This window comes from Narcine bancroftii, chromosome 2 (genome assembly GCF_036971445.1).
Source record: "Narcine bancroftii isolate sNarBan1 chromosome 2, sNarBan1.hap1, whole genome shotgun sequence".
Lineage (NCBI taxonomy): Eukaryota > Metazoa > Chordata > Chondrichthyes > Torpediniformes > Narcinidae > Narcine > Narcine bancroftii.
In genome coordinates this window covers 57,661,821-57,684,113 of record NC_091470.1, presented here as the reverse complement: position 1 = coordinate 57,684,113, position 22,293 = coordinate 57,661,821, and the positions used below count along the sequence as shown (strand labels likewise).

At 43.2% G+C, this 22,293-nt stretch overlaps 1 protein-coding gene and 1 long non-coding RNA gene across 2 annotated transcripts in view; one reads left to right on the top strand and one right to left on the bottom strand.

Moving 5' to 3' along the window:
* Positions 1-2,927: 2,927 nt before the first annotated feature.
* The window catches only part of egln3 (egl-9 family hypoxia-inducible factor 3), a 64,945-nt gene continuing 45,579 nt past the window's right edge, over positions 2,928-22,293 (top strand). The window contains exon 1 of the mRNA XM_069916749.1: positions 2,928-4,222. Within this exon, the coding sequence (XP_069772850.1) occupies positions 3,233-4,222 (990 nt within the window). The 5' untranslated portion in view covers positions 2,928-3,232. The remainder of the gene's footprint in view (positions 4,223-22,293) is intronic.
* Positions 16,761-18,890, bottom strand: LOC138753582 (uncharacterized). The gene is made up of 3 exons (XR_011351275.1): positions 18,630-18,890; positions 18,082-18,188; positions 16,761-17,154 (listed from the first exon to the last, which is right to left on the bottom strand). It is a non-coding gene; the product is annotated as an uncharacterized lncRNA (long non-coding RNA).

Sequence of the window (22,293 nt, the reverse complement as noted above, 5' to 3'; positions counted from 1 at the left end):
TCATTTGTTAATTTTTAATTTGTGATTTTTTTTCCTATTGGAGGGCCTATATACGTTGATTTGAGTTTTTATATAAAGATATTATTGGTATTTAGTAATAATAGTAGATATGTCAAAAGTTGAGGTTTGCTACTTTTAATGTTCGAGGATTAAACAGTACGATTAAGTGTAAGCGAGTTTTGGCGTATATTAAGAAAATGAAAATTCATATTGCTTTTTTACAAGAAACACATTTGAATGTGAAGGAAAGTATGAAATTAAAGAGGGACTGGGTTGGGCATGTATATTCTTCATTTAATTCTAGGGCTAAAGGTGTAGCAATTTGATACATAAAAATTTATCCTTTGAATTACAATCAATGGAGGAAAAGGCAGGATGTATTCTTAAATTGAATTGTAAGATTTTTAGTGAATTTTGGACTTTACTTAACATTTATGCCCCAAATGCAGATGATGAAATATTTATTTCAGATGCATTTTTATGTTTGGGTCAGGCTAATGATAATATTTTAGTTGGTGGTGATTTTAATTGTGTTTTGGAACCTTTATTAGATAAATCTCTGAAGAAAGTTAAGAAATCCAAGATGGCAGGTCAGGTTCAAGCGTTAATGAAAGATCTTAGTTTAGTAGATATTTAGAGACGTCTTAATCTGACAGAGAAAGATTTCTCCTTTTATTCATCTAGACATGAATCGTTTTCAAGGATTGACTTCTTTTTAGTATCGGCACATTTGCAAGGGAAAATACAGCAAGCGGAATGTAAAAGTAGGGTGATTTCAGATCATTCTTTGTTATATTTTACATATGCAACTTCTGAGAAAATCCAAGTGGCCTATCGTTGGAGGTTTAATACAATGTTGTTAAAAATATGGAATTTATTCATTTTTTGAAAAAACAAATTAATTTTTTTGAAAGAAAATTCTAATTCTGTTCAAAGTAAGTTTGTATTATGGGATGCTATGAAAGCCTATTTGAGCCTAATTAGTTATACTTCTAAAATAAAAAAAAGATTCGATTAAATCAGAGTTTTGAATTAGAGAAACAGATTGATGAGTTAGAAAAGGAATTTCAGAAAGATGCTACAGAAGATCAGAAAATAGAATTATCTAGGTTGAAATTGGAATACAATACTTTGCAATCAATGTTTTAGTCATGTATATCAGGTCCAATTTGGTGAAAGACACTAAATCTTTTTAAGATCTTTCGGATACATAAATTGCACTCCAGCAACTTACCAATTTATTTGCAGTTCATGGACTCAAATTTTCTATCACCTACAAAGATAAAGATAGTATATGCATTGAAATACTACCAGAGTCACAAGGCCCCAACTCAAAACGTTAACTGTGTATTTCTCTCCATGGATGCTGACCTGCTGAGATCCTCCAGCTTTTTATTGTTTGCATTTCATTATTGTTTTTGTTTCCTGTCAACAGCCATTTTTCTATCATGCTACTAAATTATATTGCATATTATTACTGTAAATGCCTTTTAAGAATCCATATATATATATATATATATTATATCAACCTCCATGTTACCTCATTAAACTCAAATTTCCTTTTAACAAATTCATGCTGCAGTCCCCTATAATCAGTCAATTGATTGATCAATCTAATCTTGAATTTAATTTCTAAAAGTTAAATTGACACTCATTTGAGTTGGATTTATCCTTAGCACTTTGTCATCTGTGCAATTTTCATGACTTCAAGCTCCAATCTCCCCTCCCTCTTTTAACAGATGTTTACGAAATGATGGCCAATTTCACTACAATTTCAATCCTTTTTGCTCTCACCAACCTTGGATGCATCCCATCTGGGCAGGGCAATTTAGAACCTCCATTTTATTAATCGATATATTTTCATAAACTATTTGCTTAATATATTTTCCATTCTCTTCCTACTGCTTATACATCTATGGAAGAAAATGGCAGAGAGACAGAGAAAAGTGAAAACAAAAATCTTCCATAGCAGGAGGAAAGGATGAGCTGATTAGTCCTCAGTAAGCAGGAGGAAAGGATGAGCTGATTAGTCCTCAGTAATACTTTCAGTACCCTTTCTTTCTACCCTCCTAATGTTTCTGGAACATTTGTATTCTAGAACATTTAGAATCACTATTTTTAGCCTGGTGTCTATTATTGTCATGTCATCATGTCTTCTGACTAATTGCACAATTGGTTAACATTGTTTTGTACTGTTTGTATGTTTACATGCACGCATAATAACCCAATCATGGCCTAGACTGAAACAGGATACAAGGTCTTATCTGAAACATAATCATCTTTGTTCTCCTTTTGGTTCCCAATCCTATTTGCATCATTTTTCTCCTACAGTTGATAACCATCCAGTTCCAACTGCACCGGTGAACCTCTGCAAGAGAACTATGGTCCCAGCTCAGTTAACGAAGTACAAACAAGACCTCTCTCCAACTTCAGTGAATTCCCTTGTTGACCCAAGTTGGTACACAAGCTATGACACTTGGTAGAAACTATAATCTGTGATTTTCTCCAAGTCATATGCCATCCAGACATGTCAATACCTATCACCAGGCTCTGATGGTCTAAATTCAGGAGATCTCACCCTAATAACACTTGGGGAGTAGCTGGATCCTACAATTTTGATTGCTCCTCACCTTTTCAAGAGAGTCAGATATGGAGGTGGGGGTGGGCGTGGGGGGGGGGGGGGGTCCTGATAGGTGACGCTCATACCCAGTACACCTCTTTCAAAAAGTGAACGATTCATTTCGCCAAGGAGAAAAAGTTGGTCCAAACCCGGCCAATAATGCATGTCTTTCCGCAGTCAGTTGGAGAACTTCGTGAACTCGTTTCCTATCGTTCGGGCAATGGGAAACGGAGAGAAAGTGTTTCAGGAGGCGAAGGTTGGGTCAGCTAATCGGCGGAACTTTCCAGCCGGTGCCGGGGAAGAGCTGAACACGATGACACGGTGCGGGCGGGGTGTGGACAAAGCAACACAGCCGCGGCTGGGACCCGAACGGCACCTCGGTTGCTCCGCGCCAGAGACGGCTGCGTGCACGCGCACCAGGTTCGAGGAAGAGAAAGCAGCGCAGGATCGCGAGGGATTGAAGAGCAGCGCCAATACACTTCACTTTGGTGGCTCGAACTCGACCAGGGAAACGGAACGACACAATGCAAACAAGGGAGGGCGAGCAAGTTTATCCGCGACTTGTTAACATGCTCCAGAATTGAAAGCGGAGAGAGAGAGAGAAAACGCACCATGGAAAACGTATCCGAGCCCGGAGTTCACGAAGCTGGCACCACGCGCCGACGGAGGCAGGTCGCGGCAGGACCCGCCAGCGGGGCGACTGGGCTTCCACAGCGTGGGCAAAGTGACAGCGCAGCCGGCCTGGGTCGGGAAGCTGAGCGCGCGGCTGGGCTCGAACGGCCGTTGGTGCGACCTGACAGCTCGAGCGGGCCGGGGGCTCCTGGCAGCTCGTGCGCGAAAGCGTCGGGGGAGCAGGACCAATGCGAAGGTTGGCGCGCACCCCCGGCGAACTGGGACTGCGCGGAACCACCCCGCAAACGCCTCTGTTCCCAAGCAGTCAAGAAACACGCGGACATGTCGTTCGACACGTACAACACGAGCTCGCAACATGCCAGCACGGTTCGCAGTGTTCCACTGGTGCCAAGCCAAATGCCAGCACTGCACGGAGATCCTTCTTTGGACCCCTTGAACCAAGGGGTCGCACAGTATTCAAATAGTTTCGAAAGCGACAAACCGAGAAGAGATTCCGAGGATGAATCGCCAAAAAGCTCCAAGGAAATGGCTAATAATCAAGGAAAATATGATTCGTGGATGGTATCTGATACTCGCAATAAACATCGTTGTCCCAAAACTACAAACAATAAGAGAATCAATTTATCGAGGCTGGTGTTAGAGCATATAGCACCTTGCATGAATCAATACGGCTTATGTTTTGTGGATGACTTCTTGGGGCATAAAATCGGGGACAAAATATTGCAAGAAGTCGTTGCCCTTCATGAAAGTGGCATTTTTGAGGATGGAGCACTGGCAGGTCAGAGTACCAACTCAGATAAAGAATTAACGGTTTCAACCAATAAAACTATTCGTGGAGACAAAATAATGTGGGTGCAGGGGACCGAGCCCGGCTGTGTATCTATCGGGCAACTTCTGCAGAGAATGGATAAACTCATATTGCATGCAGATGGGAAACTTGGCCACTACAAAATTAGAGGAAGACACAAGGTTAGTAGTTAAAATCATGTCATTCATTGTGAAAACATTTTTAGTTTCAATTATGCTGCGAAAAATTCTTTTGCTCTTTTGATTGCATTAGAACGCTTCAAGTCCATGTCTGCTTATTCAAAGGCCCAATTGAATTGAATAAAACTATTTATTTGGGCCAAAAGAGAGTAAGTGTTAAAAACAGGATGTAAGCTATTAAGTTATGAAATAAGTAGACCCAAATCAGACATAGCAGAAGAACACTTGTTCTTCTCATCATGCAGAAGGTCAAACTGATATTGACAGGTGCTCATTTGGTTTGAGCTCCTACAACATTTATGATGTTTCCATGTGCATGGCCCTATGTGCATTAAAAAGGATGACAATCTGTATGCTCATTTTATCTCTTATATTTTGATCAAGGGGAAAAAAAAACATGGTGGGAATTCCACAATAATAATTAAAGAAAAAGAAATCCCAGCACAGCAAAATTATTGTATGAATCCCACATATGCAGAGTTTCAAGAATCAAGAGCAGAATTATGAGGGTAAAAGTGGAAGAGTTCCGTATTGAACAGTAACCATGCAAAAACAAAATACTGTGAATACTGGAAATCTGAAATAAAATCAACAAACAATGGAAGTACTCAGAGACGTTGGAGAGAGAAATCAAATCAAGGTTTCAATCATCCTTCATTAGATGAAAAGTGATGAAAGATTTTAGTGAAGACTAAAAGAAACAGGGTGAAAAGTCTTAGTAGGAACAGAAATTGAGGATGTAAACTCCCACCATGAACTCAAGAAAGAATAAATAAGTAGATGGGATCCACCATGAGATGGTGAGGGAAGAGTGCAATCATAAATTCAACGAGAGGAAAATTAGAGGAATACTTTTTTATCTTGCTAGCCATCACAGGAACATAACACTGGACAACATTTTTTCAAAAGGTTTATTTCCTGAAAAAAATGGGAATTATGATAAACAACTTCAAGTTTAACACAAAGATAATTTCAGATTTTTTACTATGTCACGTAGGAAGTTGGAGAAACATTAAATTAACTGTTCTTGAATTTAGTATGTTTTATCACATAATGATAACTGACATATTGTGTTAGTTCAACGGACCTAAAAATTTTTGTTTGTACTCAGCATCTGATGCCTCTTGTGACAGTGTCCAACAATAATGGTCAGCATTAATGGATTCCAGTTACCTTGATACTGCTTTCCCATGGTCACAATGTCCTGGTGAAACCTTTCACCATGTGCATCACTGACTGCACCAAGGTCAGCAAGGAAGATGTACAAGGGTGAATGTAGAAAATTAATTTTCAATCCACTTCATGGTTTTTAAAGCTTGAAATAGACAGAATATGACAGGAAATAACAAAAATATGTTATATCTAAAAAACAGTAAGCGATAGGAAAAAGTTAAGGTGATTTTCATGATAATCAGCCCAAAATCCATAAAGTAAACTCAAAAGTGGTTCAGGAAGCAAAATTTTCATTGTCCAATGTAATCAGTGCAAGTTTGATATTGGGTTGTGCACTGGTCAAACTTTTCAAGGAGTGTTGTAAAAGAAGAGATAAAGATGAGAGAGAAAGTGGTTAAGGAAAAAGGAATAACAGAGTTTAGGTAGTTGAAGGTAAGTTTTGAATAGTGGGTGAAGCAAATCAAAGACACAAGAAGCTATGTCATGGAGGAACCATAATTCTCAGAGCATTATCTGAGTTGAAGATACTACACAATTTTTACAGCACAGAAAGAGGTTATTCAGAATGTTTGGTCCATGTCGGCTGCTAGAGGAGCAATCCCATCATAACCCCTATGTGTAAATCTGTGTCTGATGCTCTCCCATCAAGGATCCTTATATTTATTTGCCTTTAAGCTGTATCAAAGGGTAAATTACTATGGCTAATTTACCCAACAACCCACAGATCTTTTGGTCATAGGAGAAAACCAGAAATAACACCTGCTCACAGGAAGAACGTAAAAATGACACATAGGTAGTACCTGAGGTTGAAATCAAACCCAAGTCACTGAAGCTGTGCGGCAGTAGTGCTAATATTTGTGGCACAGCATTCCCCAAATGCAAGCTTGGGGGAGTGATGTGGATGTAACACATTAGCCACTTTCAGGTGGCCAGAATATCCCAACGTAAAGCTGCCTAAAATACCTGAATGCGGCTGTTGGGAGGCCACCTGAAAGTGGAGAACCCTGAACCAAGGAGTACTTACCCAACCCTCCTTGGGTAGGTGTATTCTCCGCTTCTGAGCGCTCCTCCTAGGCACCTGAAAGCGTGCAGGACTACAGCCACCGTCGACAGGAGCTGGCATTTACTCTGCAGCACCTCTTCCCGCTGCGGACCTTTCAGGTGCCAGAAGAGCACCTCGCTGCCACCTGAATGTCGCTTCGCACACACCCGCAGCCGGCTCCAGAGCCTCATTCTCCTAGCTATTCCACCTGAAAGCAGCTCTAAGGAAAAGATTTAAATATAAAAGTGAAAGATGAAATGTGAGGTCCTGCTGAATGGGAACCAATGTAAGTAAAGCAAAGAAGAATGGATAAGCAACAATGTCAGAGGAGCTTTGGATGAGCTGATGTTTTATGGAAATTTTAAGATGAGAAGGGTAAGGAGCTATTAGAGGCATAGGTGAAGATGGCGAGATTAGAGGGTAGGAGTTATGTGTTCTTATAGTGGAGGAGTCAAACAACTATGTATCTATCTTCACAGAAGACACAAAAATTCTGTCTGAAATATTGAAAAACCAAGTATGTATCAAGAATATCAGGGCAGAGGTATGCAGGATGTTATCCTATAACTAAGGGTTGTGTCACAGAATAAGGATTAGACAATTTAGGATTGTAATGAAGAAAAAGTTCTTCACTCAAAAAGGGTAGTGAATATTTGAAAAAAATTCTCCCATGGAGCAATGTTGTTCAGTTCATTTTCAAAATAGAGATTGATAGATTTCTGTATTTGAGGGAATCAAGGGATATGGAAATTGGCAGTCTGATCCTGATGAAGAGTGAAATAGGTTTGAAGGACCAGATGGAGAACTCCTCCTCTTCCTATGTTCTCATGTGAGTGTAACATAAGAATGTGGTTTCCTCTATATTTGGGGAGACTGGACAAGGATTGGGAGATAGCCTGTCTGCTGCAACAGCAAGCTCATCCTAATGGCCAACTACTTCAATTCTACACCCTACTGCCACACTGACATGTCCATCCATTGCCTCATGTTCTGCCAAGTTCTTCCCAAATTGGAGGAACAACACCTTGTATTGCCAGTCTCCAACAATAAAGCATCAATATCAACTTCTCCAATTTCTGTTAACCCCCTCCCTTGGTCTATCCCTCTGTCTCCCTTCCTCCAGTTTCACACCACCTTCTCCTACCAGATAATTATTTTTCTTAGCCTCCTGCAGCTCCCCCTATCACTTCTCAGCTTCTTTCTCTACTACCCTCCCACCTGTATCTCTTTGGCTTGGCTTTGCGGACGAAGATTTATGGAGGGGGTAAAAGTCCACGTCAGCTTCAGGCTCGTTTGTGGCTGACAAGTCCGATGCGGGACAGGCAGACACGGTTGCAGCGGCTGCAGGGGAAAATTGGTTGGTTGGGGTTGGGTGTTGGGTTTTTCCTCCTTTGCCTTTTGTCAGTGAGGTGGGCTTTGCGGTCTTCTTCAAAGGAGGTTGCTGCCCGCCAAACTGTGAGGCGCCAAGATGCACGGTTTGAGGCGATATCAGCCCACTGGCGGTGGTCAATGTGGCAGGCACCAAGAGATTTCTTTAGGCAGTCCTTGTACCTCTTCTTTGGTGCACCTCTGTCACGGTGGCCAGTGGAGAGCTCGCCATATAACACGATCTTGGGAAGGCGATGGTCCTCCACTCTGGAGACGTGACCCACCCAGCGCAGCTGGATCTTCAGCAGCGTGGACTCAATGCTGTCGACCTCTGCCATCTCGAGTACTTCGACGTTAGGGATGAAAGCGCTCCAATGGATGTTGAGGATGGAGCGGAGACAACGCTGGTGGAAGCGTTCTAGGAGCCGTAGGTGATGCCGGTAGAGGACCCATGATTCGGAGCCGAACAGGAGTGTGGGTATGACAACGGCTCTGTATACGCTTATCTTTGTGAGGTTTTTCAGTTGGTTGTTTTTCCAGACTCTTTTGTGTAGTCTTCCAAAGGCGCTATTTGCCTTGGCGAGTCTGTTGTCTATCTCATTGTCGATCCTTGCATCTGATGAAATGGTGCAGCCGAGATAGGTAAACTGGTTGACCGTTTTGAGTTTTGTGTGCCTGATGGAGATGTGGGGGGGCTGGTAGTCATGGTGGGGAGCTGGCTGATGGAATTGTTAGTCTATGTTCCTTCCCCTCACATTTTTCTTCAGGAATCTACTTGATTTTCAACATTGCAGAAGAAGGGCTCAGTTTCTATGGATGCTGTGTAACCTTCTGAATTTCTCCAGCACTTTTGTGCACTGCACTGCTCCACAATGCAATTATCTTGGGAGCTTTGTACTTTATTTACACCAAACAAAAACTGGAGCAACAAATGATATGATATGTTAAGGAGTTCCATAGGAATATCTTCTTTCTTCTTTGGCTTGGCTTCGCGGAGAAGATTTATGGAGGGGTAATGTCCACGTCAGCTGCAGGCTCGTTTGTGGCTCACAACTCCGATGCGGGACAGGCAGACACGGTTGCAGTGGTTGCAAGGGAAAATTGGTTGGTTGGGGTTGGGTGTTGGGTTTTTCCTCCTTTGTCTTTTGACAGTGAGGAATATAATTAAATAGAGATATGATGCCCAAGCCAAAGATAGCTGACTAAAAGCATAGACTTCTGGATTATTTGAAGGAAGCTAGATGGATAAGAAGTGAGGCATAAACATGGACGAGTTAATGCTGGTGCTAAAAATAGGGCTTAAAAGCACAGCCAAATAATGATAATGTACCTATAATATTGTGCCTATATTGTTGCACCACACAGACTTTGAAAAACATGAAAGGACTCCTTTGACACATAAGCACCTAATTTTACCAAAAAAATGCACATTACTGTTCATAAAGTAAGGTGATCTTTGACTAATATTCTACACATTGCTACTTTTTAAGTCAATGATAGCCATTGTTTTCCAGATGTTCCATATTTGTTGCTTGTTACCTTATTGCCCAAAAGTCTGTTACTTTTTGAATGCCATTTTATAGAAGAAAACTTGGTCCCATAAGCCTGCACTGTAATATAAAGGCTGTTTTTTTAAATCTCAAAATTAATTTTCCTGTGCTATCCCACTATCTAATAACTTGCTTATGTTCAAAAAACTATCATTCGCTATTCGGAATGCAGTCAATGAATTAACCTTTAAAGTTCTCCACAGTAGTCATTCACCAATCTGAGTGAAGAAATTTCTCCTTACTTCAACCACGCATGGCCTACCGCTTACTTTGAGACTTGTGAGGCTGGTGGAGAAGCTGTTCTCATTGAGACACAATACCCCTCTCTATAACTGCATTCTGGACTACCTAATGGAAAGACCACAGACTGTCCGCAGAATGTTGAGCACTGCCTCAGCTCAGTGCTGAGTGCTTAGCCTACTCCTGTTCACACTACTGACCCACAACTGCATCCCAGATCCAGCTCAAACGATGTCATCAAGTTTGCAGATGACACACCTCATCAGCAACTTCGATGAGTCACACTACAGAGAAGAAGTGGAAAATTTCGTGAGATGGTATGAGAGTAACAACCTGAGTCTCAACTTGGACAAGATAAAGGAGATGATTGTGAACTTCAGGAGGACCAGGATCAACCCTCCACTACACATCAGCAACTCTAGTGGAGACAGTGGAGAGAACTAAGTTCCTTGGAATTCACTTAACTAATGACCTATCGTGGATGGCTGCATCACAGTGTTGTATGGTTGCTGCAGAGAAGTGGCTCAGAGGTCAATCCACAGGATCATAAGTGGCAAAATCACCCCGCACACAGCATCTTTCAGCTGTTTCCAACTGGAAAGAGATACAAGAGTATCAGAGCCAGCATCACCAGGCTTCTTCCCATGGGCAGTGAGAATGCTGAATGACCAAAGGAACTGCTCACACTAACCATATGAGTCTCAGATAGAGATGGGAGGGGGAAGAAATAGAAAAAATTGAGTCAGGAGGTGATAGGAGGAAGAGGCTGAGGAAGATGTATTCTGATAGAAGGATAGGAAAGGGTGTGGGGAGCTGGAGGTAGGAACATGTGAATGACAGGCGGGCAGGGGAAAGAGGAAAAGAGAAGGTGAAATTGGGCCACAGAGATGAGGGGAAGCAAAAGTGGGGGGTGTCAGAATGGGAGAGGTTACCAAAAATTAGAGAATTCCATGATGATGCTGTCTAGTTGGAAACTGCCAAGATGGAATATAACGTGCTGTTCCAAATATTTGCGTGTCCTATCCATGTCTCTTCATCCTATCACCTCCTAAATTCTTAATTTTTCTCCCATTTCTTCCCCCCTATCTGTACTCACATATCACCTGCCTGCCTATGCTCCTCCCCCTCACCCCACCATTTTATTCAGGCTTCTGCTCCTTTCTTGCTATTCCCAATGAAGGATAATGGCTCGAAACATTGACCATCTATTGCCTTCCATGGATGCTGCCTTATCCACTGAGTTCTTCCAGCATTTTGTGTGTTGCTCCAGTTTTCTTGAATTTATGCATCTCCATTCTGATGTTTAATTCTATTACATCAAATTATAATTTGCTTTCACTATACACCAAGACCTAGTTTATCATTTAATTTCTTTTGCTTTGCACAGCATCATGAAACTTTCCTTTTATATTTTCCTCCCTTCATAGAAACATAGGAAGTAGGAACAGGAGTAGGCCAAAAATGGCCCATCGACCCTGCTCCACCATTCAATACGATCATGACCTAACTCCACCTACCTGCCTTCTCCCATATCCCCTAATTCCTCTATCATGCAAAAATTTATCTAACCGAATTTTAAATATGTTTAATGAGGCAGCCTCAACCACTTCCCTGGTTAGAGAATTCCAAACATTCACTACTCTCTGGGAAAAACTATTTTTCCTCATCTCTATCCTAAATCTACTCCCCCGAATCTTGAGACTGTGTCCTCTCGTTTTATTTTCTCCGGCCAGCTCAAAAAACCTTCCTATATCTATCCTATCCATACCCTTCATAATCCTATATGTTCCTATAAGATCTCCTCTCATTCTTCTGAACTCGAGTGAATACAATCCAGGAAAGTTTCATGATACCTTTGATCTATATGTGAATTTAATTTATTATTTAAAGTTCCATAGACTTTCAAATCTGACCTCTTGAATATGAATAAGCTTGATTATCAAATTATTTTATTACTTCATGCTATTTAACCTATCATTCAATCTGTTATATTTTAAATGGTACTAAATGCAGATTTGTTTTACACCTTACTGTAGCAGCAGCTACACTGCTACAGAAAGAACACATAACCAGACAGGTTGAGCTCAGTGAGCAGAAAACTGGTTTATTGCTGGCTGCTGGGCTGGACTTATACTCCCAGCACAGAAATGGTTGAGAACCGCGCTGGGGGGCGCCGACGTCACTCAGGCGTCACCTAGTCCCCCAGCGCGGGCTTCTGAGCCCGGTGCTGAGAAGAAGGGGAAACCCCCAATGACACCATTTTGGCCGTCTGCCCCGCCGCGTGGATTACAAGTGGGGCCGGTTCGCCTGCCTACTGGCATGCCGCCATACAGCACCACCCCCCCCCCCCCAGAACTGGTGCCAATGTCCTTTTTAGCTGGGCGACCTCGCTTCTTGGGCTGGGCCACAATCACTGATTCGGTGGGGACTAGGTGAGCTGGCTTCAGCCTGTCCACAGTAAACAGCTCCTGCCTGCCGCCAATGTCCAGCGTGAACGTAGACCCTGAACGCTGGACAACCCTGTACGGCCCCTCGTAAGGTCTCTGTGGAGTGCAGCTCGCTGGGGATGTAAGATGGCTGTGTGCCGTGTCTGGATGGCGGAGGGGGTGCTAAGGAGTCCAAGTGGGCCCGGGCCCAGAGCGCAGAGGTGAACTGGGTGCCCTGATCGCTGGAGAGGTGATTCGGAACGCCGAACCGGGCGACCCAACCGTGCAACAGCCCTCGGGAGCAGGAGTCCATGGAGGCGTCCTGCATCGGGATCGCCTCGGGCCAAGTGGTGGTGCGGTCTACCACCATGAACAGGTAACGGTTGCCCTGGGAAACTGGTAAGGGCCTGACTATTTCCACGTGAATGTGGCTGAACTGTTACCGGATGTGCTCAAACTCTTGCACGGGCGCCCTGGTTTGCCTATGTACCTTGGACATCTGGCAATGGATGCATGTTCTGGCCCAGCCCGTGATCTGCTTCCGCAGCTCATGCCAGACGAACCACTCTGCCACCATACGGACCGTGGACCTGATCGATGGGTACGAAAGATTGTGGATGTGATGGAAGACTTGCCTGCGCCACTGCTGGGGAACCACTGGCCGTGGGGTGCCCATGGAGACATCACACAGGACGGAGCCTTTGCCACTAGGAATCGGGAGGTCTCGGAACCACAGGCCCATGATGGCAGTCCTGAAGGCTCGCGTCTCCTCGTCGGACTTCTGGTCCCAGGCAAGCTGGTTGAAGTTGAGGCCGGTGTCAGCGCGCAGATGGCCGGTCATGAGAATGCATCGGCGACCATGTTGTCCTTCCCCGCCTTGTGCTGAATGTCGGTGGTAAACTCCGACACGAAGGAGAGGTGACGCTGCTGGCGGGCCGACCAGGGATCCTTTGATATCGCGAGCACCTGAGTAAGGGGTTTATGGTCAGTGAAGATGGTAAAAGTCCTCCCCTGAAAGAAAGAGCGGAAATGCCGCACCGCCAGGTACATGCCCAGTAACTCACGGTCGAAGGCGCTATACTTGCACTCTGGTAGGCTGAGAAGCTGGCTGAAGAATGCCAGCGGCTTCCATTGTCCATTCATCTGATGCTCCAGGACGGCGCCGACGGCTGTGGCAGAGGCATCGATAGAGAGTGCCATATGCAGGTCGGTGTGCGGGTGGGCAAGCATGGTAGCCTTCGCGAGGGCATCCTTGGTGGCCTCAAATGCACTGCAGGCCTCTGGGGTCCAGGTGAGTGTTTTGTGTTTGGCTGTGATGAGGGCGAATAGCGACTGCATGATGCGCGCAGCTCCTGGGATGAATCAGTTATAGAAGTTGACCATACCTGCGAACTCCTGCAGCCCCTTGAGGTTGTCCGGGGTGGGAACTCCTTGATAGCGGCGACCTTCGTAGCAACGGGTGTGGCTCCTTCGGCTGTGATGGTATGGTCCAGGAACTGCATGGACTCTTTCCCGAACTGGCCCTTGGCTGGGTTGATGGTGAGGCCGAAGTCGGCCAGCCGGTAGAAGAGGGTGCGCAGGTGGGCCTTGTGTTGCGCCCGATACCTGCTGTCAACGAGGATGTTGTCCAAGTAACTGAAGACGAAATCCAGGTCCATGCCCACTGAGTCCATGAGGTTCTGGAAGGTCTGCGCGGCGTTCTTTAGCCCGAACGGCATGCAAAGAAATTCGAACAAGCCAAAAGGGGTGATAATGGCCATCTTGGGTATGTCCTCAGGGTGCACCGGGATTTGGTGATACCTGCTCACCACGTCAATCTTGGAGAAAACCCTTGTACCATGCAGGTTATCCGTAAAGTCCTGGATGTGAGGGATGGGGTAATGGTCAGGAACTGTAGCCTCGTTAAGCCATCGATAGTCTCCGCAGGGGCGCCAGCCACTGGAGGCTTTCGGGACCATGTGGAGCGGCAAGGCCCATGGGCTGTCGGATCGCCGAATGATTCCCCAGCTCCAGTAGATGCGAAAACTCTTCCTTCACCACCTGGAGCTTGTCAGGCAGGAGCCGGCGTGCCTTGGCGTGAACTGGCGGACCCTGGGTGGGGATGTGGTGGAACACCCAGTGGCACGGTGAGGCAGCAGAGAAATGTGGCCTGAGGAGGGCCGGGAACTCGTCCAGGATTCACTGGAACTCATCTCTGGGTGTGCTGATCGTGGCCATCTGAAGCTGCTCTGTGCGTGAGGCGTCAAGGCGAATGGCCTGGAAAGTCTGGGCGTCTACCAGGCGCCTACCTCGAATGTCCACCAGAAGGCCGTGGGTGAGGAGGAAGTTGGCACCCAGGATGGCGTTTGGAAGGGATGAGACGGTGAACCTCCACGAGAACTTTTGCCGGCCGATCTGGAAATGGAATGTCTTGTTCCCATACATCCAGATCTCTGTTGCGTTGGCCGCATGGAGGGGAGGTTCTCGAGGTCGGTTCCTGGACTCGATGGCTGTGGCCGGGATGACACTGATCTGGGCACCAGTGTTGACGAGGAAGCGCCGGTCGAAGACTGAGTCCTTGGCCAGCCGCCACAGCCGGTAACAGCGGCCAGCCTGCTCATTTCCCTGGAACGAGCAGGGCTGACGACACTTCCGAACCTTGGCTCCCCAGCGCTGGTGATAGAAGCAGAGGCCTAGAGCGGATGCCGTGACCCTGATTATGCTCTTGGTGGCCCCTGCAGGGGCCGGGTGTTCTACCGCAGTGCTAGGGGCAGGCTTGGCATGGTCATGCCCGTGCCGCATGACCTGTTGGACCGCCGAGCCCTCCGGGAATCACTCGAGGCATAGCACTTGGCCCTTCTAAGCAACCTTCCTCGGGTCAGTAAAGCTCTCTTGGGCCAGTAACAGCCGGATGTCGTCGGGCAGATGGTCAAGGAAAATTCGCTCAAAGAGTGGGAAGTTGGTTGATTACTCATGAACGCGTGCATCTCGTCCATCAGCTCCACCAGGGACCTGTCCCTCAAGGGTTCGAGGTGCAGCATCTGAGCGGCTCACTGATGCCTGGATAGTTCAAGGGATCCGGTGAGCACTTGCTTGATGATCCCGTATTTGTCTTCAGCGGGTGGGTACCGAACAAGGTGCAGCACACGTTTGGCAGTGGCCTGGTCCAAGGCGGCGACCACATGGTAGAATTTGGTTGTGTCGGACGAAGTCTGGCGGAGGTGAAACTGGACCTCTGCGTGGCCAAACCAGGTCTCCAGCTCCTGAACCCAGAAGTCAGGCAGCTTGACGGCTATAGCACTGATCCCAGGTTCGCTCATGTTGGGTTCAAAGATGTTTGAACCAGCCAGGGTCACCAATTGTAGTGGCAGCTGCGCTGCTACTGAAAGAACACACACCCAGATGGGTTGAGCTCAGTGAGCAGAAAACTGATTTATTGCTGGCTGCCAGGCTGGACTTATACTCCCAGGCCGGACCTGGCTGAGAACCGCACTAGGGTGTGCTGACGTCACTCGAACATCATGTGGTCCCCCAACGCGGCCTTCTGAGCCCGGTGCTGAGAAGAAGGGGAAACCCCTGATGGCGCCACTTTGGCCGGCTGCCCCGCCACGTGGATTACAAACGGGGCCGGTTTGCCTACCTAGTGGGATGCTGCCACATTACATTGTTTTACTCTTACCTAAATTTTTTCTCATTAGCAATTCATCCCAAAACCATCTCTGCTTTAACTCACTTAAAACATATCATTTTGAATAATGATGTTCCAATCAAATGGAAAGTCAAAGCAGCATCACAATCTATGATCATAAAAACAGAAAAAGGAGCAGAAGTAGGATGTACAGCCACTCTGAAACATGGTGATTTTCACCTTAGCTCCATTTCCCCACTCTATCAGAACATCCCCTGATTCCTTTAATCTAGAAATTTATCAATCTCTATTTTGAAAAAGAACAACAGAGCCCTGAATATTTCAGGGGAGAAATGTATTTAGATTCATCTTTCTCATGTAAATTAATTTGCCAAGTACATCTTTTCTTATATAAGGAAAGCCAAATTCCTGGTATATTCTGAATAAAGGCTCATATATTTCGTTTTTGTAACTTTATATTGCAGCCACAGAAACATTATATGACAACTTCTCTAACATCAGATAGCTTACAGCCCAAACATTCACTCCTGATGTTCATAATTACATTAATATTTCAAATTTCCATCACCCATCTAAAATTACTCAGGTAAATTTAGATAATTATTTTGCATTTATGTATCTCCATTCTGATCTTTAGTTCTATTACATCAAATTATAAGTTGCTTTCTCTTTACAGCAATACCTAGTTTATCATTTAATTTCTTCTGCCTTGCACATCATGAAACTTTCCTTTTATATTTTCCTACCTTCAGGAGTGTAGGAAAAATATAAAAGGAAAGTTTCATGATACAATGCAAGTTGCTTTTCAAGTCCTGGTGAACTGTCATTGATTTGAAACGTTAAATCTGCTGCCCTCTCCAGAGATTAATTATTTATTGTCACTTGTACTGTTGTGCATGCCATCTGGGGAATGGAACCTATTATTAAGTAAAGCACAGTATGCAATAATAAAACAAAAGTGCAGGGTATATTGTTACTGTTATGAGCCCAGAGGACCCCAAAACCCAGCAGCAATAGATATTCACCAAGATAAATGGTTTCTTAAACAAAAGTTGCTTTTAATGATCTTAAAACATGCAAACAGAATCACACTTATCACTATTGACTTAACTAATCTAACTTAACCCCTTCTAATTCTAAGCGCACATGTATGTAATATATGTGTAAGTTCATAAAAGTTCTTTGATTCACAGTCCAATTTCACTTCTCATTCATCCAAGTTCATTGGTTGCAGGCAATTCATATCCTGGGCACAGAATTTAACATGTATAAAGTTCACCAGGCTTTGGTGCTTGAAAGGTAAATGGTTACCGCTCAGGAAAATTCTTGTGGGTTTTCAGAGAGAGATTTGTTGTATGCTGGACACCCATAAATAATTCCTTTTTAATCAGCCACTTCAGTGTCTTGCTGAAGAAACTTGGCCCCTCAGGGTTCTCCAGATGATAATCTCTTTCTTTCAGGTCTCCATAGAGTTCCTTTTTGTTTCCCTGATTTCAAGTGAAATATTAGGCAGTCAGTCCTCTCCTCTCGCATGAATCACAAGGAATTTGACCACACTGAACCAAGTACTCACAACCTGTCTTCCAAATGGGGTTTTTCTACAAGCTTTCCAGCTTGTCCTGATCCAGTCCCAGCTGCTGCTGCTGACTGTAGCACTGCAAAACTGATCTTTCTCTCTCTGAAAAAAACCTGTTTGACTCTCTCTGCTTGCAAAACCACATGATCCTCCTAGAACAGCACGTTCTACTCCAGACAATCTGCTTCTCTGACAAGTTCTTTCATCTGTTACCTTTTTGTAAAGAACAATCCATGAGTGAAGCCTCTTGGGCACTCTCCAAGATTCTGCAAAGGCTCTGGAGCCGATATGTCTAGCACTAGCAGTGCTCCAGTATTTTAAATAAGATCTGTTTTAAAGTGTTTGTATGTGACCTACACTAAAAAACCTGCCCCAATTTATCTCCCAAAAACATATCTATATACAATACAAACACAACATAATCTGTCACATTACAATCAATCAAATATACTTTTTACACTGAAAATGTGCATTATTGCCGTGTACACGACCCGTCTCAAGAAGCCGGCTTGTCTGTTCACATAGAACAGAAGAAGCCAGGTCAGTGATTCTTTTACACAGCAAGCTGGCTCCCTGAAGCAAAAGAGGCAAGACATGTAGCATAGCAGTATGACACTTCGCCCCGTTTTGCCTCTGACACTACTTATCCTGATAGATAAAAGCTGGGTAAGTTCAGACCCTCCCAATCTGCCTTCAATGCATTCTCACAGCTAGATGAAGCATTCGAAAGGTGGATAATACTGGGCTTGAATCCTGTGTAAAGGGGTAAAAGACTGCACATACAGTGTTACAAAGGCATACGGAGAAACATACAATTAAAACAATGCAGAGGTATCACCTTTTACCAATGGGAGATCCATTTAAGAGTCTGATGCTGCAAGGAAGAAACCGTCTTTGAATCTGGAGTTTCGTGTTTTCAAACTCATGTATCTTCTGTTCTACAGACTACAGAAGGAAGAGAGGGTTACTGGGGTGGAATGGGTCCTTTAACATATTGGTACAGATGGAGCAGAGGTTGATTTGGATGATGGCCTGAGCTGCGGTCACAACTCATTGTGGTTTCTTGAACCGACAGTTCCATACCAAACTGATACTAAGCAACATTTGTCGACTGGCAAGAGACCTCGGGAGATGCTGCCTGACTAACTGAATAATTTCAACAATTTTGTTTTATAGTTTTAATTAATTTGAAACCTAATTATTAATTTTATGCAAGTTAAAACACAATGCTGGATAAACTCAGCCATTCAAACAGTGTGCTTTATCTGCAGACTTTCGTGTTTTACTTCTATTAATTTAACGACGCCTTTTCCTAATTACTCAGGGAGGAATATTGCACCTTGAATCATATTTCTGCTTAGAGAACTTAGATGATGTTTCCTTTACCTTTCAATGCCAGTCAGAATAACCAATAATTCCTTTATTTTGATCTCAGAAAAATGACAGACGCGGGAATTCTGGCGTCACGTGGTTGTTGGGTGGCGCGATATTGTTTTCATTCCCCCGTTCATTTACATTGATGTCCTGCTCCACAAGATATTGCCTACATGTTATGCTGGGATTCCTCAATGGCGGCGAGGGCTGGGCCTACCCACAAATTGCTCTCGGCTCCTCCTATTCGCATACTCGGCACGTCGCCTCTAGTGAGTAATGGCACGTCGTTTGTTCTCTATAGTTGGAAGCAGCGAAAGTAAAAAAGTGGGCCGGCACGCTGGGGCGGAGAAGCCCGCATTGAGGTGCGTGGTGGAGGGTTTCTGCAACTTGCTTATTTGAGTAAGTGGTTTACGAGTTCAGATATTAAACAGAATCCTTGGTCAAAAATTTCTTCAGTGGTGCCACATCGTAAAATTGCATCTGGTGAGAGTCAATTTATGCTTTGGTAAGATGCTCTCAGACCTTGAAAAATTAGCGAGAGAGTACGTAGTGCCTTGTTTAAATGAACATGGTTATTATTATGTTGACAATTTTTTGGGAACTGTTAACGGCGATTGTATCTTTGAAGAAGTTCGTAATTTGCATTTTGTTGGAGAGTTACGGGATGGACAGTTAGCTGGTCAGAGAACTGGTTACTCCAAAAGACACCTTCGGGGTGACCAGATCGCTTGGATCAGAGGCATCAATGACAATTGCAAAGCAATAGACTTCCTTCTTTCATCACTTGATAAACTTGTAAGGTTTTGTGGAAGAAAGTTGGGACATTACAACATAAAAGACAGATCCCAGGTAAGTTGTCATTTAGCATTTTCAGTCTTCCACTTTGTGTAAATTAATAAGTATGGGTCATATTATTGAGTTCTAAGAAGTGGTTCAAATACCATCAGTAGATCTGTTGGCTCCAGGTTCTGAAGTTGTACAAGTTCAAATTTAGTGTCAGAGTTCATACAACCCTGAGATTATTTTTCCTGCAGGCCAGGCAGAATTTTTCTTGTCAGTAATGCAAAAAGCTACTTGAGAAAAGATGCATATACAAAAGAGAGAAATGTAAACAAAGTACAATGCAAAATAAATATTCAGTAATAAATAATGTGCAAAGTAAAAGTTGTTAAATGAGTCTCTATGTATTGTTTTAATTTAGAGTCTGATCGTGCAGGGATAGCAACTGTTCCTGAACCTGGTAGTACAAGTCTTGTCATACCTATAATGTATCTCTTTTTTGATGGCAGCAGCAAGAACAGAGCATGTCCTGGGTGGTGTGGAACATTGATGATTGCTGGTGCTCTCCAATTGCAAAATTATATGTAAATTTTCAGGATGGTGGGAAGAGTTTTGCCTGAGATGTCAGAACGATGTCTACTACCTTTTGCAGGGCTTTCTGCCTCCATACTAGGATGTGATGAATTAAGATATTTTGTGTAGATAATTGACTACTATCATACTATTTTTCTAAGAATTGCCAGTGTTCTCATTCATGAATACAGTTTACTTTGAAGTCACTTGATTGCTGGTTTTGGTTAAGTAGAATTAATGTTCTGTTTATATCACAGCATTACTTACAAAGTTAGTATTAACATGAGGCACAAAAATCTTCAGTTAACATTTCTATATCAATGTACTGCCAACTATTTTAGAACTACTGCTGGGTTCAATGATTGTTGTATTCCAGATTGCTGTCGGATTTTTTTTAAATAGTAGGGTGAGTTCTAGGAAAGAGATACTGCTATTTATGAATCGATCCCAAGTAGCTTAAAGGAAGTAAGGATAGTGAGCCAAATATCGTAGTAAACAGTCTAGGAAAGGAATAATCTGAAAGAATAAAAATATAGTGTGCGAGTATCAGAATTGCCAATCAGAATTTTATTTTGAACAAGATAAAATATTCATGTATGTAGTTGCAGAAAGATAATACTTGAATATCTGAAGTATTCAGTGATATTGGTTGTTGTACCATGCAAATATGGAGTAAAGAAAGAGAGTAGGGAAACCCAGTTTGTAGTGAAGTGCATTACAATACTAAGAGATATTGTATTACTTGAGAATAAGTCAGCTTGTGTTGAAATGAAATTAGACAGCAGAATAGAACACACAGCAAAATATCACTTTAAAGCATACAGATCTTCATTTTAATAATAATCAATTTGTATATGGGTAGTGAGTAAGACTAATTAGGAGAGGTCAATTTCTGACTCCTGTCTGAAGCCTTTAGCTCTCACTCCAAAGATAGAGATTTCATTCTATATTTATACAATTCCCCCCGACCACCTTTGCATTACATCATTTTATCATTAAAAAACGTTTCCAGCTTGAATAGCCTGTTTTCTGGTGCTTATCATACACAAAAGAATGGTATGTTTTTTTGTTTGGTAAATAATCAACATTGCATTGAAGGATACAGTTTTAATGATGTTTATTCCAGCTTTATTTCAATTTTAATGATGTTTATGCAAGCCATCTCTTATCTCTGTCTTAGCAAGGTCTACAACCTGTTTTTTGCAGAGTTTGCAAAATGAGTTCAGCCATTTTATGGCACATAATATGATTTCAGCCATTTTACAATTATAAGCTAGCTTCTAAAGCTTTAGGCATTGAGATATAAACAATACTTACAACATTGGAGAACTTTTGAACCAGAAATCTGTGGTCAGTTAAACTGCAGCAATGGGACAAATTTCTGTATTTGTTTTGTGACTTCTCTCTTTCCTCCTCCCCCCCGCCACCCCCAGATTTAAGCAAATGGTTCATCCATTAGGAAAGCTTTACATTCTTTATGAATGCATTTTTGTAAATTTGTACCAAATCTTACTTACCTATTGCTTTGTATGTAATTTTAAAAAAAAAATAGACATACAGGCCAATTCTGCCCTGTAAGTCCGTGTCACCCAATTTAGACCCCATTAATCTCCACCCCGATACGTTTTTGAAGGGTGGGAAGAAACTGGAACCCCTGGAGAAAAACCAGGCAGACACAGGAGAACGTACAAACTCGTCACAGACTGTGGGATTTGAACTCCGGTCCGGTCCCAATTGCTGATCATTACACCAACCTTGTAGTTGCTGATTTTTAAATTTAAGATATTCCTTGCTCTTCTAGTTGAGTGCCTTAATTTTAAAAAATCTTGTTCTCAATTTCAATACTATTCATAACCTTTATGCCCCCCGCCGTCACTACACTAATTTGTACTACATTAACTCATGACTCATTTTGATTGAGTTGTGCTTTTTTAAATTCTTGTTTCTTGCAGACTTGTATTAGTTGCTCAACCATTTTGGCCTTCAGCTACATTGAGCCTACAGATTTAGTGATCCTTTCCACCAATCTCTCAACTACATTTGCCTCATTTTGGTGTTTAACATCTTCCCACCTGACCAAGCCTTTTTAGTCTTCCATCTGAATAGCTCATTTTGTAACCTGATGTCAGATTTTGCTTGTGCCTTGATCTGTTTGCAGCCTTAATTGTAGAAGGTAAACAATCCTTATTGGTTGTTCTTGGATGGGTTAAGATTGCAGAAAGCTGTTAGATCAGTTTTGTGTTTTATTTTAGGTTGGGGAAGTTGGATTTTTATGAAACTAATTTTTGGTTTGATACATAGCCAAAAAGGGTCGCAAAGCAAA